Source organism: Salmo salar, chromosome ssa06 (assembly GCF_905237065.1).
Source record: "Salmo salar chromosome ssa06, Ssal_v3.1, whole genome shotgun sequence".
Taxonomy (NCBI): Eukaryota; Metazoa; Chordata; class Actinopteri; order Salmoniformes; family Salmonidae; genus Salmo; species Salmo salar.
The window spans coordinates 5,837,980-5,855,755 of record NC_059447.1 but is presented as its reverse complement, the minus strand read 5'-3'; the positions used below and the strand labels follow the sequence as shown (position 1 = coordinate 5,855,755).

The following is a 17,776-nucleotide window of genomic DNA, read 5'->3' as shown; positions in this document are numbered from 1 at the left end:
CCATCCCCACCGTCAAACATGGAGGTGGAAACATTATGCTTTGGGGGTGTTTTTCTGCTAAGGGGACAGGACAACTTCACTGCATCAAAAGGGACGATGGACGGGGCCATGTACCGTCAAATCTTGGGTGAGAACATCCTTCCCTCAGCCAGGGCATTGAAAATAGATTGTGGATGGGTATTCCAGCATGACAATGACCCAAAACACACGGCCAAGGCAACAAAGGAGTGGCTCAAGAAGAAGCACATTAAGGTCCTGGAGTGGCCTAGCCAGTCTCCAGACCTTAATCCCATAGAAACTCTGTGGAGGGAGCTGAAGGTTCGAGTTGCCAAACATCAGCCTCGAAACCTTAATGACTTGGAGAAGATCTGCAAAGAGGAGTGGGACAAAATCCTTCCTGAGATGTGTGCAAACCTGGTGGCCAACTACAAGAAACGTCTGAACTCTGTGACTGCCAACAAGGGTTTTGTCACCAAGTACTAAGTCATGTTTTGCAGAGGGGTCAAATACTTATTTCCCTCATTAAAATGCAAATCATTTTATAACATTTTTGACATGCGTTTCCTGGATGTTTTTGTTGTTATTCTGTCTCTCACTGTTCAAATAAACCTACCATTAAAATTATAGACTGATCATTTCTTTGTCAGTGGGCAAACGTTCAAAAATCAGCAGGGGATCAAATACTTTTTTCCCCCACTGTACATCATTTCAGATTTTCAAAATTGATAAAAATCTCAAATCTAGTGCCAAGGTATTTTAGAAGCATTGCCTCTATAGCTAATATCTGACAGTCATTCATTCTTCATCACAGTCTTCTAAACTCCCCACTCCAGTTAACGCCAAGATGGTTGTATTTATTTTGGATTATACTTTGTGACGTGGATCATAATTACAGTTACAGTCTATCAGGTTGCGTGATCCTCGAGTATAAAAGAGGTAGAGAGACTGTCAGGAATCAAGGAAAGATTATAGAGAGACTGAAAGGAGGTAGAGACAGTCCAGGAATCAAGACTATAGAGTCTAAAAGGAGGTAGAGAGTCAGGAATCAAGACTAGAGAGTCTAAAAGGAGGTAGAGAGTCAGGAATCAAGACTAGAGAGAGATTAAAAGGAGGTAGAGACAGTCCAGGAATCAAGACTAGAGAGTCTAAAAGAGGTAGAGAGATACATGGAAAGAGACAGACACATACCAAGCCACTTAGTTATGCAGTTCCAAGTAGAGTCCAGTTCTAAACTTCTATCCTGGATGAACTATGATATTCTCAGAACACTGGGAGAAAGTACGAGATGTGTACATACTAAAACAATAGTTACTAATTCATTCCTCATGAGCGCACACACACACACCTGTATTCCAGCAGGTCGACACATGGCCTGACCCAGGATACTGAAGATGTTCTCCTTGTCCTCCTCACTGGTGCATTCTGGGAGAAGCTCCTCGATCTCCTTCTTCTCTCCCGGGAGCAGGGGCACACCTTCACCTTGACTGGAGGGAGGAGATGGGAGGAGAAAGGAACGGACAGACGTAGGGGAGGAGAGATGAAAGGAGAGGGAGATGGGAGGAGAGAGGGGAAAGAGGAGAGAAGTATGGGAAGAGAGGGAGACAGAAGAACGTCAATATTGCATAAGAATTTAAAAAATAATGTTTAAATCAGCAACGGCTTTTACCACAGAACGCACCACGTCTGTATTCACGTGTTATCAGCTTTTACCACAGGACGCACCACGTCTGTATTCATGTTATCAGCTTTTACCACAGAACGCACCACGTCTGTATTCATGTGTTATCAGCTTTTACCACAGAACGCACCACGTCTGTATTCACGTGTTATCAGCTTTTACCACAGAACGCACCACGTCTGTATTCACGTTATCAGCTTTTACCACAGAACGCACCACGTCTGTATTCACGTGTTATCAGCTTTTACCACAGAACGCACCACGTCTGTATTCACGTGTTATCAGCTTTTACCACAGAACGCACCACGTCTGTATTCACGTGTTATCAGCTTTTACCACAGAACGCACCACGTCTGTATTCACGTGTGTTTCAGGATAACTGCTGAGTGACAACTGTCAGAATATGTACCTGGCGTTGTCGACCACCTTCCGTCCCCAACGATAGGCCCAGCTGGCGAGAGCCGCCCAGGACTTGGCCACCTCCGGAGCCTGACTGGTGGACAACTGGTAGAGCTGCCCCAGGACCAAGTCTGGTTCTCCTACACCCACACTCACTATGGAGGCAGAGAGAGAGGGGTTAGGGTGTAGGGTACAGACTGGAGGAAGAGAGGGGTCAGGGTACAGACTGGAGGAAGAGAGGGGTTAGGGTACAGACTGGAGGAAGAGAGGGGTTAGGGTGTAGGGTACAGACTGGAGGAAGAGAGGGGTTAGGGTGTAGGGTACAGACTGGAGGAAGAGAGGGGTTAGGGTACAGACTGGAGGAAGAGAGGGGTTAGGGTGTAGGGTACAGACTGGAGGAAGAGAGGGGTTAGGGTGTAGGGTACAGACTGGAGGAAGAGAGGGGTCAGGGTGTAGGGGTTAGGGTACAGACTGGAGGAAGAGAGGGGTCAGGGTGTAGGGGTTAGGGTACAGACTGGAGGAAGAGAGGGGTCAGGGAGGGCTGTGTCCTACCTGTGGTCTCAGCTGTGATTCGGGGCATGCCCTGGTCCTCTAGGGGTAGCTCCAGCAGGGCTGTGATGTTCCGGCTGATGGGGGGCAAGGCGGCGACCCCTGGGGTCATGACTCCTGACCTCTTCACCACCTGTTTGAGCTGAGGGGTCATGTCCTTCCAGTCCGCCAGCAGCCACTTACCTACAGACACAGAGACAGACAGTTGGAACAGGGCCTCGTCAAAAACACACATGGGAGGTTTTCTAAAAAGGCAGGCATCCATTACCCAGCATGCACAGGACAGAGAGACTGGTACCAACCCTGGTACGCCTGCATCTCAAATGGCACTCTATTCCCCCCAATAAGAGCCCTACGTAGGGAATAGGGGGCCATTTGGGACACACTAGAATCACTACTTACACAGAGTGAGGACGGAGCGACAGGCAGCACGCTCACACTTCCCTGAGCGACAGAAAGACAGAGCACAGGAACTCAACATCTCCATGGCTGCCATGGACTGACCTGGAGGGGAGAGGAGAGAGAGGGAGGGAGGGAAGGAGAGGAGGGAGAGAGGTGGAGCATGAGAGAGAGTTGGGGAGGAATAAGTGGGTAAAGAGAAAGACGAGTAAGCCAAACACTAACACACACTCACCCGCGGTGCAGAGGACTTTAGCCTTCTCGATCTGTAGTTCAGGTCCCCACTTCTCCCCCACAACACCCGCTAGTGACAAACGCCTGAACGCACGGCTCAACCCTTCCTCTCCTCCCTCCTCCTCCTCCTCCTCTCCCTCGCTGCACTGGCCCAGCAGACGCGTTGCCAGGGCGATGTTCCCCTGTTTCCGGGCGAACTTGACGGCCGTCAGACATAGTTCCATCAGGTGGCCATCCAGCGGAGCAGAGGAGCCTGGGTAATGGAACACAGGAAGAGGGTTAACGTGAGTCACATGACAAAGACACAGCGATGGGGACAACACACACCCAGTAGATATAAAGCACAGTGTTTAAGAGCAGAAAGACCTCCCACAGACACAGGGAGGTTGTCTACCTTTCAGCCTGAGCAGTAGCTGTCTCTGGTAGATGGTGTATCTCAGTGTGTGGAGCCACGGCTGGACATCCTGTTGTTTACAGGTGCTGAGAGCTTCACTGTACAGGGGGATCAGACAGTCCTGGAGAGGAGGAGAGGGTTAGGGGGGTGTACACACACACACACACACACACACACACACACACAGCATTATGTGGACACCCCTTCAAATTAGTGAATTTGGCTATTTCAGCCACACCCGTTGCTGACAGGTGTATAAAATCGAGCATACAGCCATGCAATCTCCATAGACAAACATTGGCAGTAGAATGGCCCGTACTGTAGAGCTCAGTGACTTACAACGTGGCACCGTCATAGGATGCCACCTTTCCAACAAGTCAGTTTGTCAAACTTCTACCCTGCTAGAGCTGCCCTGGTCAACTGTCAGTGCTGTTATTGTGAAGTGGAAACGTCTAGGAGCAACAACGGCTCAGCTGAGAAGTGGTAGGCCACACAAGCTCATAGAACAGGACCGCTGAGTACTGAATCGCCTGTCCTCGGTTGCAAGACTCACTACCGAGGTCCAAACTGCCTCTGGAAGCAACGTCAGCACAAGAACTGTTGGTCGGGAGCGTCATGAAATGGGTTTCCATAGCGATGTAAATGATGGAGTTGCGTGAAGCTTGCCACCACTGGACTCTGGAGCAGTAGAAACGTTTTCTCTGGAGTGATGAATCATGCTTCACCATCTATCAGTCCGACGGATGAATCTGGGTTTGACGGATGCCAGGAGAACGCTACCTGCCCCAATGCGTAGTGCCAACTGTAAAGTTTGGTGGAGGAGGAATAATGATCTGGGTCTATTTTTCATGGTTCGGGTTAGGCCCCTTAGTTCCAGTGAAAGGAAATCTTAACGCTACAGCATACAATGACATTCTAGACGATTCTGTGTTTCCAATTTGGGGAAGGCCCTTCCCTGTTTCAGCATGACAATTTCCCCATGCACAAAGCCAGGTTCATACAGAAATGGTTTGTCGAGCTCAGTCTGGAAGAACTTGACTGGCCTGCACAGAGCCCTGACCTCAACCCCATCAAACACCTCTTGGATGAATTGGAACGCCGATTGCGAGCCAGGCCTAATCACCCAACATCAGTGCCCAACCTCAATAATGCTCTTGTGGCTGAAGGGATGCAAGTCCCTGCAGCAATGTTCCAACATCTAGTGGAAAGCCTTCCCAGAAGAGTGGAGGCTGTTATAGCAGCAAAGGGGGGACCAAGTCCATATTAATACCCATGATTATGGAATAAGATGATGAGCAGATGTCCACATACTGTTGGTCATGCAGAGTACGCTGAGTGTGTTCTCCAGGGCAGAGTAGCAGGCTGGAGAGGGTCTGTGTGTGTGTGTGTGTGTGTGTGTGTGCGTGTGTGTATACCTCCTGTCCACTGAGTGGTTCTCCAGGGCAGAGCAGCAGTGTAGCTGCAGGGTGGTGAGGGTCTGTGTGTGTGTGTGTGTGTATACCTCCTGTCCGCTGAGTGTGTTCTCCAGGGCAGAGCAGCAGTGTAGCAGCAGGCTGGTGAGGGTCTGTGTGTGTGTGTGTGTGTGTGTGTGTGTGTGTGTGTGTGTGTGTGTGTGTGTGTGTGTGTGTGCGCGTGTGTGTATACCTCCTGTCCACTGAGTGGTTCTCCAGGGCAGAGCAGCAGTGTAGCTGCAGGGTGGTGAGGGTCTGTGTGTGTGTGTGTGTATACCTCCTGTACGCTGAGTGTGTTCTCCAGGGCAGAGTAGCAGTGGCTGCAGGCTGGTGAGGGTCTGTGTGTGTGTGTGTGTGTGTATACCTCCTGTCCGCTGAGTGTGTTCTCCAGGGCAGAGCAGCAGTGTAGCAGCAGGCTGGTGAGGGTCGGTTGTGTGTGTGTGTGTGTGTGTGTATACCTCCTGTCCGCTGAGTGTGTTCTCCAGGGCAGAGCAGCAGTGTAGCTGCAGGCTGGTGAGGGTCTGTGTGTGTGTGTGTGTGTATACCTCCTGTCCGCTGAGTGTGTTCTCCAGGGCAGAGCAGCAGTGTAGCAGCAGGCTGGTGAGGGTCTGTGTGTGTGTGTGTGTGTGTGTGTGTGTGTGTGTGTGTGTGTGTGTGTGTGTGTGTGTGTGTACCTCCTGTCCGCTGAGTGTGTTCTCCAGGGCAGAGCAGCAGTGTAGCTGCAGGGTGGCCAGAGTGGGCAGGCCGTCAGAGAGGGTGAGGGTGGAGAGGCGGAGGGGACCCAGACAGATACGACCCGTCTGCTTCAGGTAACGGACCAGGGTACTGTAACACACACACACAAGACGTAAGCTATTATCTCTCCTTCCTCCCAGTGTCTTCACTTCCTGTCACTGATTGAAAAGGAAATGACTGGTATCAGAAACAAGGTGGCAACTCCCACTAAGTCTCCAATAGAAAGCTTTTAGATTGGTGGGATGTAGTGAACGAGAGTGTACATAGTCTGTCCCAAATGTTTCCCTATATAGTGCACTAGTTTTGACCAGGGCCCATTGGGCAGCACAGACAGAACCTGCAGCCAGTCCAACAGAACTCAACCTAAATGGAATGTAGAAGACATCATGGAAGAGCTCAAAGAAATACTGGTGTCTCCTCAGTCTCCCTCTTACAACCCATTGGATGACAAAGCCAGAGGTCCCGCCCCCTCACCTCCTCCAATGGGTTTTGAGAAGGAGACGAGGTGTATGCTATTGAGCCCTTCCCAATGAAGTGTCCCACAATCCAGCAGGTTTTTGTTCCTACCCAGCACTAACACATTAATACAGGATTCATCAAAGTGTTCACCACGATCCAATGAGAGACTCACTCCGAGGTGGGCATGGCCTTCTGTTCCTGCTCGTGATTGGCCGTTGTCATGGCGGCCACAGCGCTGCGCAGCAGCTGCACCTCGATGGCCTTCTGCAGTTCTGAGGGGTCCGGACTCAACACTGCCGGGAGGAGACGCTTCAGGTCTACAACACACACACACACACACACACACACACACACACACGTTAGAAACACACACACCTCTAAGGAGTCTAGACTCAAAACTGAAGGGGGCAGTCTGACACCCTCCTAACTAGTATATCCTTGGAGCAGGTGGAGTTGAGCAGGCCTTAGTCCTCTCTCTCTCTCTCCTACCTAGTTTATCCTTGGAGCCAGTAGAGGTGGAGTTGAGCAGGCCTTAGTCCTCTCTCTCTCTCTCTCTCTCTCTCTCTCTCCCTCCCTCCCTCCTACCTAGTTTATCCTTGGAGCAGGTGGAGTTGAGCAGGCCTTAGTCCTCTCTCTCTCTCTCTCTCCTACCTAGTTTATCCTTGGAGCAGGCCTTAGTCCTCTCTCCCTCTCCCTCCTACCTAGTTTATCCTTGGAGCAGGTGGAGTTGAGCAGGCCTTAGTCCTCTCTCTCTCCCTCCTAACTAGTATATCCTTGGAGCAGGTGGAGTTGAGCAGGCCTTAGTCCTCTCTCTCTCTCTCCCTCCCTCCTACCTAGTTTATCCTTGGAGCAGGTGGAGTTGAGCAGGCCTTAGTCCTCTCTCTCTCTCTCCTACCTAGTTTATCCTTGGAGCCAGTAGAGGTGGAGTTGAGCAGGCCTTAGTCTTCCTCTCTCTCTCTCTCTCCCTCCCCCCTCCTACCTAGCTTGTCCTTGGAGCAGGTGGAGTTGAGCAGGCCTTAGTCCTCTCTCTCTCTCTCTCTCCTACCTAGTTTATCCTTGGAGCAGGCCTTAGTCCTCTCTCCCTCTCCTCCTACCTAGTTTATCCTTGGAGCAGGTGGAGTTGAGCAGGCCTTAGTCCTCTCTCTCTCCCTCCTAACTAGTATATCCTTGGAGCAGGTGGAGTTGAGCAGGCCTTAGTCCTCTCTCTCTCTCTCCCTCCCTCCTACCTAGTTTATCCTTGGAGCAGGTGGAGTTGAGCAGGCCTTAGTCCTCTCTCTCTCTCTCCTACCTAGTTTATCCTTGGAGCAGGTGGAGTTGAGCAGGCCTTAGTCCTCTCCCTCTCTCTCTCCTACCTAGCTTGTCCTTGGAGCAGGTGGAGTTGAGCAGGCCTTAGTCCTCTCTCTCTCTCTCTCCTACCTAGTTTATCCTTGGAGCAGGTGGAGTTGAGCAGGCCTTAGTCCTCTCTCTCTCTCTCCTACCTAGTTTATCCTTGGAGCAGGTGGAGTTGAGCAGGCCTTAGTCCTCTCCCTCTCTCTCTCCTACCTAGCTTGTCCTTGGAGCAGGTGGAGTTGAGCAGGCCTTAGTCCTCTCTCTCTCTCTCCTACCTAGTTTATCCTTGGAGCAGGCCTTAGTCCTCTCTCTCTCTCTCCTACCTAGTTTATCCTTGGAGCAGGTGGAGTTGAGCAGGCCTTAGTCCTCTCCCTCTCTCTCTCCTACCTAGCTTGTCCTTGGAGCAGGTGGAGTTGAGCAGGCCGTAGTCGTCTCTCTCCCCCTCCCTTCCTACCTAGTTTATCTTTGAAGCAGGTGGAGTTGAGCAGGCCTTAGTCCTCTCTCCCTCTCTCTCCCTCTCCCTCCTACCTAGTTTGTCCTTGGAGCCCGTAGAGGTGGAGTTGAGCAGGCCTTAGTCCTCTCTCTCTCTCCCTCTCTCCCTCCTACCTAGTTTATCCTTGGAGCAGGTGGAGTTGAGCAGGCCTTAGTCCTCTCTCCCTCCCTCCCTCTCTCTCTCCCTCTCTCCCTCCTACCTAGTTTATCCTTGGAGCAGGTGGAGTTGAGCAGGCCTTAGTCCTCTCTCTCTCCCTCCCTCTCTCTCCCTCCCTCCCTCCCTCCTACCTAGTTTGTCCTTGGAGCCCGTAGAGGTGGAGTTGAGCAGGCCGTAGTCGTCTCTCTCCCCCGCCAGGAGCTCCAGCTGAGCACGGCATTCTTGGAAGTCTCCGTCCTCGAAGCAGCTCAGAGCCCGTACGTAGTTGAAGTCTGTCTTCAGGTGCACGCTCGCTGCGGCAGGGTTACCAGGGTTCTTCTTGAGGGCGTGCACGCTGGCCTGCCACTCCTGCACCGAGGACCAATCGCCGAGGGCCACATAGCACTGGCATGCCTTATTGGCAAGGAGGTTGAGCACCTCGGAGGAACACTCATTGGACTTGAGGAGAACCGTCTTCCTGCCGTCACCTGAAGGAGGAAGAGAGGAGGGGAGAGACGGAAGGAGAAGAGAGGAAAGGGGGAGGAGAAGAGAGAGGAGGGGAGAGACGGAAGGAGAAGAGAGGAAAGGGGGAGGAGAAGAGAGAAGAGGGGAGAGACGGAAGGAGAAGAGAGGAAAGGGGGAGGAGAAGAGAGAGGAGGGGAGAGATGGAAGGAGAAGAGAGGAAAGGGGGAGGAGAAGAGAGAAGAGGGGAGAGACAGAAGGAGAAGAGAGGAAAGGGGGAGGAGAAGAGAGAGAGGAGGGGAACACTTGGTTATTATCGGCTAGTGGTTGCCTCTGAAATGTCTTCCTATTCCCTGTGTTTTCACCGTTGCGGATGTGTTTGGGGCTGGCTGTGTTAGAGCTGTGTGTGTGTGTGTGTGTGTGTGTGTGTCTCACCGTTGCCGTTGTGTTTGGGGCTGGCTGTGTTAGAGCTGTTGGCTCCGGCCAGTTTGAGGAGTGAGCGGTCGAAGCCCTTAATGGAACAGTCCATCCCTGTCACGGCACACAGCTGTTCCTGGTACTCCACCGCAGCCTTCTCAAACCTAGAGAGAGGTATGGGTTACTATATGGTCCTGACAGAGAGAGAGGTATGGGTCACTATATGGTCCTGACAGAGAGAGAGGTATGGGTCACATTAGGGTCTTTACAGAGAGAGAGGTATGGGTCTCATTAGGGTCTTGACAGAGAGAGAGGTATGGGTCACTATAGGGTCTTGACAGAGAGAGAGGTATGGGTCACTATAGGGTCTTGACAGAGAGAGAGGTATGGGTCACTATAGGGTCTTGACGGAGAGAGAGGTATGGGTCACTATAGGGTCTTGACAGAGAGAGGTATGGGTCACTATAGGGTCTTGACAGAGAGAGAGGTATGGGTCACGATAGGGTCTTGACAGAGAGAGAGGTATGGGTCACGATAGGGTCTTGACAGAGAGAGAGGTATGGGTCACGATAGGGTCTTGACAGAGAGAGAGGTATGGGTCACTATAGGGTCTTGACAGAGAGAGAGGTATGGGTCACTATAGGGTCTTGACAGAGAGAGAGGTATGGGTCACTATAGGGTCTTGACAGAGAGAGAGGTATGGGTCACTATAGGGTCTTGACAGAGAGAGAGGTATGGGTCACTATAGGGTCTTGACAGAGAGAGAGGTATGGGTCACTATAGGGTCTTGACGGAGAGAGAGGTATGGGTCACTATAGGGTCTTGACGGAGAGAGAGGTATGGGTCACTATAGGGTCTTGACGGAGAGAGAGGTATGGGTCACTATATGGTCTTGACAGAGAGAGAGGTATGGGTCACTATATGGTCTTGACAGAGAGAGAGGTATGGGTCACTATATGGTCTTGACAGAGAGAGAGGTATGGGTCACTATAGGGTCTTGACAGAGAGAGAGGTATGGTCACTATAGGGTCTTGACAGAGAGAGAGGTATGGGTCACTATAGGGTCTTGACAGAGAGAGGTATGGGTCACTATATGGTCTTGACAGAGAGAGGTATGGGTCACTATATGGTCTTGACAGAGGGGTATTATATGGTCTGAACATACCATTTAACATCATCTATGGACAACACAGGTGTGTACTACCTGCTTCTTGACTACATTTCAAGTGGCAATCAGCAGTTGAAACAATAAAGTGTACTCACTGCCCAGTTTGGGTAAAAAGCTGAGGGATGGGACTGGAGAAATGTAACCAGTCAAATTCACAGACAGAGCTTTGGATTTAAGGACTGACCATCATTGACATCACAGAGCAACATTGCAACCAGCCATGACGTCACAGCGCAACATTCCAGTTGTAACCAGCCATGAGGTCATAGAGCACAACATTCCAGTTGTAACCAGCCATGACGTCACAGAGCAACATTCCAGTTGTAACCAGCCATGACGTCACAGAGCAACATTCCAGTTGTAACCAGCCATGACGTCACAGAGCAACATTCCAGTTGTAACCAGCCATGACGTCACAGAGCAACATTCCAGTTGTAACCAGCCATGACGTCACAGAGCAACATTCCAGTTGTAACCAGCCATGACGTCACAGAGCAACATTCCAGTTGTAACCAGCCATGACGTCACAGAGCAACATTCCAGTTGTAACCAGCCATGACGTCACAGAGCAACATTCCAGTTGTAACCAGCCATGACGTCAGAGCACAACATTCCAGTTGTAACCATCCATGACGTCCAGAGCAACATTCCAGTTGTAACCATCCATGACGTCACAGAGCAACATTCCAGTTGTAACCAGCCATGACGTCACAGAGCAACATTCCAGTTGTAACCATCCATGACGTCAGAGCAACATTCCAGTTGTAACCATCCATGACGTCAGAGCAACATTCCAGTTGTAACCATCCATGACGTCACAGAGCAACATTCCAGTTGTAACCAGCCATGACGTCACAGCGCAACATTCCAGTTGTAACCAGCCATGACGTCACAGAGCAACATTCCAGTTGTAACCATCCATGACGTCACAGCGCAACATTCCAGTTGTAACCAGCCATGACGTCACAGAGCAACATTCCAGTTGTAACCAGCCATGACGTCATAGAGCAACATTCTAGTTGTAACCAGCCATGACGTCATAGAGCAACATTCCAGTTGTAACCAGCCATGACATCACAGAGCAACATTCCAGTTGTAACCAGCCATGACGTCATAGAGCAACATTCTAGTTGTAACCATGGTGAGGCTATATAGTGTTTGTTTATATTTTCTTTGTTTCAAAACATTTGTGTAAAACAAGCTTATATTTTAGGTTCTGATGGGGTACGGCTGGGGAACTAAGATCAGGAGGCATTTATAAAGTTAAATTCTTCAAGAATTGCCGCTTAAAGACACTGAGCTTGGCCTCCACTTACACGCAGACAAACACACACACACAGGGGTGTTTTTCCTTACCGCCCCTCAGCCTGTAGTGCCACAGAGCTGACCCAAGCCAGACTCTTGCCAGTGTTGGTGAGACTCCAGGCAGCTAAACCCTGGATAGCCTCAGGACAGTGAAGTTCACACAGAGCCTCTACCAGCATCACCAGAGGAGCCTCCAACTCCGGACCCTAGAGAGGAGACATGGGGGGGTCAGTTACAGGTAACCAGAAGAGACCTGGACCCTACAGAGAGGAGACATGGGGGGGTCAGTTACAGGTAACCAGAAGAGACCTGGACCCTACAGAGAGGAGACATGGGGGGTCAGTTACAGGTAACCAGAAGAGACCTGGACCCTACAGAGAGGAGACATGGGGGGGGTCAGTTACAGGTAACCAGAAGAGACCTGGACCCTACAGAGAGGAGACATGGGGGGGTCAGTTACAGGTAACCAGAAGAGACCTGGACCCTACAGAGAGGAGACATGGGGGTCAGTTACAGGTAACCAGAAGAGACCTGGACCCTACAGAGAGGAGACATGGGGGGGTCAGTTACAGGTAACCAGAAGAGACCTGGACCCTACAGAGAGGAGACATGGGGGGGGTCAGTTACAGGTAACCAGAAGAGACCTGGACCCTACAGAGAGGAGACATGGGGGGGTCAGTTACAGGTAACCAGAAGAGACCTGGACCCTACAGAGAGGAGACATGGGGGGGGTCAGTTACAGGTAACCAGAAGAGACCTGGACCCTACAGAGAGGAGACATGGGGGGGTCAGTTACAGGTAACCAGAAGAGACCTGGACCCTACAGAGAGGAGACATGGGGGGGGGTCAGTTACAGGTAACCAGAAGAGACCTGGACCCTACAGAGAGGAGACATGGGGGGGTCAGTTACAGGTAACCAGAAGAGACCTGGACCCTACAGAGAGGAGACATGGGGGGGTCAGTTACAGGTAACCAGAAGAGACCTGGACCCTACAGAGAGGAGACATGGGGGGGGTCAGTTACAGGTAACCAGAAGAGACCTGGACCCTACAGAGAGGAGACATGGGGGGTCAGTTACAGGTAACCAGAAGAGACCTGGACCCTACAGAGAGGAGACATGGGGGGTCAGTTACAGGTAACCAGAAGAGACCTGGACCCTACAGAGAGGAGACATGGGGGGGTCAGTTACAGGTAACCAGAAGAGACCTGGACCCTACAGAGAAGAGACATGGGGGGTCAGTTACAGGTAACCAGAAGAGACCTGGACCCTACAGAGAGGAGACATGGGGGGGTCAGTTACAGGTAACCAGAAGAGACCTGGACCCTACAGAGAGGAGACATGGGGGGTCAGTTACAGGTAACCAGAAGAGACCTGGACCCTACAGAGAGGAGACATGGGGGGGGGTCAGTTACAGGTAACCAGAAGAGACCTGGACCCTACAGAGAGGAGACATGGGGGGGTCAGTTACAGGTAACCAGAAGAGACCTGGACCCTACAGAGAGGAGACATGGGGGGGTCAGTTACAGGTAACCAGAAGAGACCTGGACCCTACAGAGAGGAGACATGGGGGGGGTCAGTTACAGGTAACCAGAAGAGACCTGGACCCTACAGAGAGGAGACATGGGGGGGTCAGTTACAGGTAACCAGAAGAGACCTGGACCCTACAGAGAGGAGACATGGGGGGGTCAGTTACAGGTAACCAGAAGAGACCTGGACCCTACAGAGAGGAGACATGGGGGGTCAGTTACAGGTAACCAGAAGAGACCTGGACCCTACAGAGAGGAGACATGGGGGGGGTCAGTTACAGGTAACCAGAAGAGACCTGGACCCTACAGAGAGGAGACATGGGGGGTCAGTTACAGGTAACCAGAAGAGACCTGGACCCTACAGAGAGGAGACATGGGGGGTCAGTTACAGGTAACCAGAAGAGACCTGGACCCTACAGAGAGGAGACATGGGGGGGGTCAGTTACAGGTAACCAGAAGAGACCTGGACCCTACAGAGAGAGAGACATGGGGGGGGTCAGTTACAGGTAACCAGAAGAGACCTGGACCCTACAGAGAGGAGACATGGGGGGGTCAGTTACAGGTAACCAGAAGAGACCTGGACCCTACAGAGAGGAGACATGGGGGGTCAGTTACAGGTAACCAGAAGAGACCTGGACCCTACAGAGAGGAGACATGGGGGGGTCAGTTACAGGTAACCAGAAGAGACCTGGACCCTACAGAGAGGAGACATGGGGGGGTCAGTTACAGGTAACCAGAAGAGACCTGGACCCTACAGAGAGGAGACATGGGGGGGGTCAGTTACAGGTAACCAGAAGAGACCTGGACCCTACAGAGAGGAGACATGGGGGGGGTCAGTTACAGGTAACCAGAAGAGACCTGGACCCTACAGAGAGGAGACATGGGGGGGTCAGTTACAGGTAACCAGAAGAGACCTGGACCCTACAGAGAGGAGACATGGGGGGGGTCAGTTACAGGTAACCAGAAGAGACCTGGACCCTACAGAGAGGAGACATGGGGGGGGTCAGTTACAGGTAACCAGAAGAGACCTGGACCCTACAGAGAGGAGACATGGGGGGGTCAGTTACAGGTAACCAGAAGAGACCTGGACCCTACAGAGAGGAGACATGGGGGGGGGTCAGTTACAGGTAACCAGAAGAGACCTGGACCCTACAGAGAGGAGACATGGGGGGTCAGTTACAGGTAACCAGAAGAGACCTGGACCCTACAGAGAGGAGACATGGGGGGGGGTCAGTTACAGGTAACCAGAAGAGACCTGGACCCTACAGAGAGGAGACATGGGGGGGGTCAGTTACAGGTAACCAGAAGAGACCTGGACCCTACAGAGAGGAGACATGGGGGGGGGTCAGTTACAGGTAACCAGAAGAGACCTGGACCCTACAGAGAGGAGACATGGGGGGGTCAGTTACAGGTAACCAGAAGAGACCTGGACCCTACAGAGAGGAGACATGGGGGGGGTCAGTTACAGGTAACCAGAAGAGACCTGGACCCTACAGAGAGGAGACATGGGGGGGGTCAGTTACAGGTAACCAGAAGAGACCTGGACCCTACAGAGAGGAGACATGGGGGGGTCAGTTACAGGTAACCAGAAGAGACCTGGACCCTACAGAGAGGAGACATGGGGGGGTCAGTTACAGGTAACCAGAAGAGACCTGGACCCTACAGAGAGGAGACATGGGGGGGGTCAGTTACAGGTAACCAGAAGAGACCTGGACCCTACAGAGAGGAGACATGGGGGGGTCAGTTACAGGTAACCAGAAGAGACCTGGACCCTACAGAGAGGAGACATGGGGGGGGTCAGTTACAGGTAACCAGAAGAGACCTGGACCCTACAGAGAGGAGACATGGGGGGGTCAGTTACAGGTAACCAGAAGAGACCTGGACCCTACAGAGAGGAGACATGGGGGGGGGTCAGTTACAGGTAACCAGAAGAGACCTGGACCCTACAGAGAGGAGACATGGGGGGGGTCAGTTACAGGTAACCAGAAGAGACCTGGACCCTACAGAGAGGAGACATGGGGGTCAGTTACAGGTAACCAGAAGAGACCTGGACCCTACAGAGAGGAGACATGGGGGGGTCAGTTACAGGTAACCAGAAGAGACCTGGACCCTACAGAGAGGAGACATGGGGGGGGTCAGTTACAGGTAACCAGAAGAGACCTGGACCCTACAGAGAGGAGACATGGGGGGGTCAGTTACAGGTAACCAGAAGAGACCTGGACCCTACAGAGAGGAGACATGGGGGGGGGTCAGTTACAGGTAACCAGAAGAGACCTGGACCCTACAGAGAGGAGACATGGGGGGGGGTCAGTTACAGGTAACCAGAAGAGACCTGGACCCTACAGAGAGGAGACATGGGGGGTCAGTTACAGGTAACCAGAAGAGACCTGGACCCTACAGAGAGGAGACATGGGGGGGTCAGTTACAGGTAACCAGAAGAGACCTGGACCCTACAGAGAGGAGACATGGGGGGGTCAGTTACAGGTAACCAGAAGAGACCTGGACCCTACAGAGAGGAGACATGGGGGGTCAGTTACAGGTAACCAGAAGAGACCTGGACCCTACAGAGAGGAGACATGGGGGGGTCAGTTACAGGTAACCAGAAGAGACCTGGACCCTACAGAGAGGAGACATGGGGGGGTCAGTTACAGGTAACCAGAAGAGACCTGGACCCTACAGAGAGGAGACATGGGGGGGTCAGTTACAGGTAACCAGAAGAGACCTGGACCCTACAGAGAGGAGACATGGGGGGGTCAGTTACAGGTAACCAGAAGAGACCTGGACCCTACAGAGAGGAGACATGGGGGGTCAGTTACAGGTAACCAGAAGAGACCTGGACCCTACAGAGAGGAGACATGGGGGGTCAGTTACAGGTAACCAGAAGAGACCTGGACCCTACAGAGAGGAGACATGGGGTCAGTTACAGGTAACCAGAAGAGACCTGGACCCTACAGAGAGGAGACATGGGGGTCAGTTACAGGTAACCAGAAGAGACCTGGACCCTACAGAGAGGAGACATGGGGGGGTCAGTTACAGGTAACCAGAAGAGATCTGGACCCTACAGAGAGGAGACATGGGGGTCAGTTACAGGTAACCAGAAGAGACCTGGACCCTACAGAGAGGAGACATGGGGGGGGGTCAGTTACAGGTAACCAGAAGAGACCTGGACCCTACAGAGAGGAGACATGGGGGGGTCAGTTACAGGTAACCAGAAGAGACCTGGACCCTACAGAGAGGAGACATGGGGGGTCAGTTACAGGTAACCAGAAGAGACCTGGACCCTACAGAGAGGAGACATGGGGGGGGTCAGTTACAGGTAACCAGAAGAGACCTGGACCCTACAGAGAGGAGACATGGGGGGGGTCAGTTACAGGTAACCAGAAGAGACCTGGACCCTACAGAGAGGAGACATGGGGGTCAGTTACAGGTAACCAGAAGAGACCTGGACCCTACAGAGAGGAGACATGGGGGGGTCAGTTACAGGTAACCAGAAGAGACCTGGACCCTACAGAGAGGAGACATGGGGGGGGTCAGTTACAGGTAACCAGAAGAGACCTGGACCCTACAGAGAGGAGACATGGGGGGTCAGTTACAGGTAACCAGAAGAGACCTGGACCCTACAGAGAGGAGACATGGGGGGTCAGTTACAGGTAACCAGAAGAGACCTGGACCCTACAGAGAGGAGACATGGGGGGGGTCAGTTACAGGTAACCAGAAGAGACCTGGACCCTACAGAGAGGAGACATGGGGGGGTCAGTTACAGGTAACCAGAAGAGACCTGGACCCTACAGAGAGGAGACATGGGGGGTCAGTTACAGGTAACCAGAAGAGACCTGGACCCTACAGAGAGGAGACATGGGGGGTCAGTTACAGGTAACCAGAAGAGACCTGGACCCTACAGAGAGGAGACATGGGGGGTCAGTTACAGGTAACCAGAAGAGACCTGGACCCTACAGAGAGGAGACATGGGGGGGTCAGTTACAGGTAACCAGAAGAGACCTGGACCCTACAGAGAGGAGACATGGGGGTCAGTTACAGGTAACCAGAAGAGACCTGGACCCTACAGAGAGGAGACATGGGGGGTCAGTTACAGGTGATGTATTTAGGAACTTCAGGTAAAGGGGTCGTGGTTGAAAACAGTTGACTGACTGTTGGAGCCAGGTGATGCTGAGTGTGTGTCTCTGTGTGGTCAAGTACACTAGGTTCAGTTGGGGCTCTGGTCAAAAGTAGTGCACTATATAGGGAATAGGGTATGGTTTAGGACACAGGCCTGGGACTGTGTGTCTCTCCTCCCGTTACCAGAGTGCTGCTGTTCTGGATCTCAGTGAGCAGGTCCAAGCCATGGCGGACGGTGACTGCTGGTTGGCCGGACAGAAGCCCCACCCTCATCAGGGCCAGGCGGATACGAGTCAGCCAATCCTGGCAGGTCTGACGGTTGGTATAGAAGAATGTTCTGATACCCTGGATACAGAGGGAAGGAGAGAGAGCGGAAGGAGAGAGAGGGAAGGAGAGGGAGAGGGGGAAGGAGAGAGAGGGAAGGAGAGAGAGGGAAGGAGAGAGAGGGAAGAGCGGAAAGAGAGAGAGGGAAGGAGAGAGAGGGAAGGAGAGAGAGGGAAGAGCGGAAAGAGAGAGAGGGAAGGAG

General features: G+C 52.3%; 1 protein-coding gene across 5 annotated transcripts in view; it reads right to left on the bottom strand.

Moving 5' to 3' along the window:
* LOC106601970 (SMG1 nonsense mediated mRNA decay associated PI3K related kinase) overlaps positions 1-17,776 on the bottom strand; it is a 143,262-nt gene that overhangs the window by 57,207 nt on the left and 68,279 nt on the right. For all 5 annotated transcript variants that reach the window (XM_045719641.1, XM_045719642.1, XM_045719644.1 and 2 more), the window contains 12 exons: positions 17,434-17,595; positions 11,659-11,813; positions 9,153-9,298; positions 8,408-8,743; positions 6,471-6,615; positions 5,779-5,929; positions 3,654-3,774; positions 3,261-3,512; positions 3,029-3,130; positions 2,630-2,809; positions 2,088-2,232; positions 1,346-1,484 (listed from right to left, as the gene is read on the bottom strand). In XM_045719641.1, the coding sequence (XP_045575597.1) occupies positions 1,346-1,484; positions 2,088-2,232; positions 2,630-2,809; positions 3,029-3,130; positions 3,261-3,512; positions 3,654-3,774; positions 5,779-5,929; positions 6,471-6,615; positions 8,408-8,743; positions 9,153-9,298; positions 11,659-11,813; positions 17,434-17,595 (2,034 nt within the window). The remainder of the gene's footprint in view (positions 1-1,345; positions 1,485-2,087; positions 2,233-2,629; positions 2,810-3,028; positions 3,131-3,260; positions 3,513-3,653; positions 3,775-5,778; positions 5,930-6,470; positions 6,616-8,407; positions 8,744-9,152; positions 9,299-11,658; positions 11,814-17,433; positions 17,596-17,776) is intronic.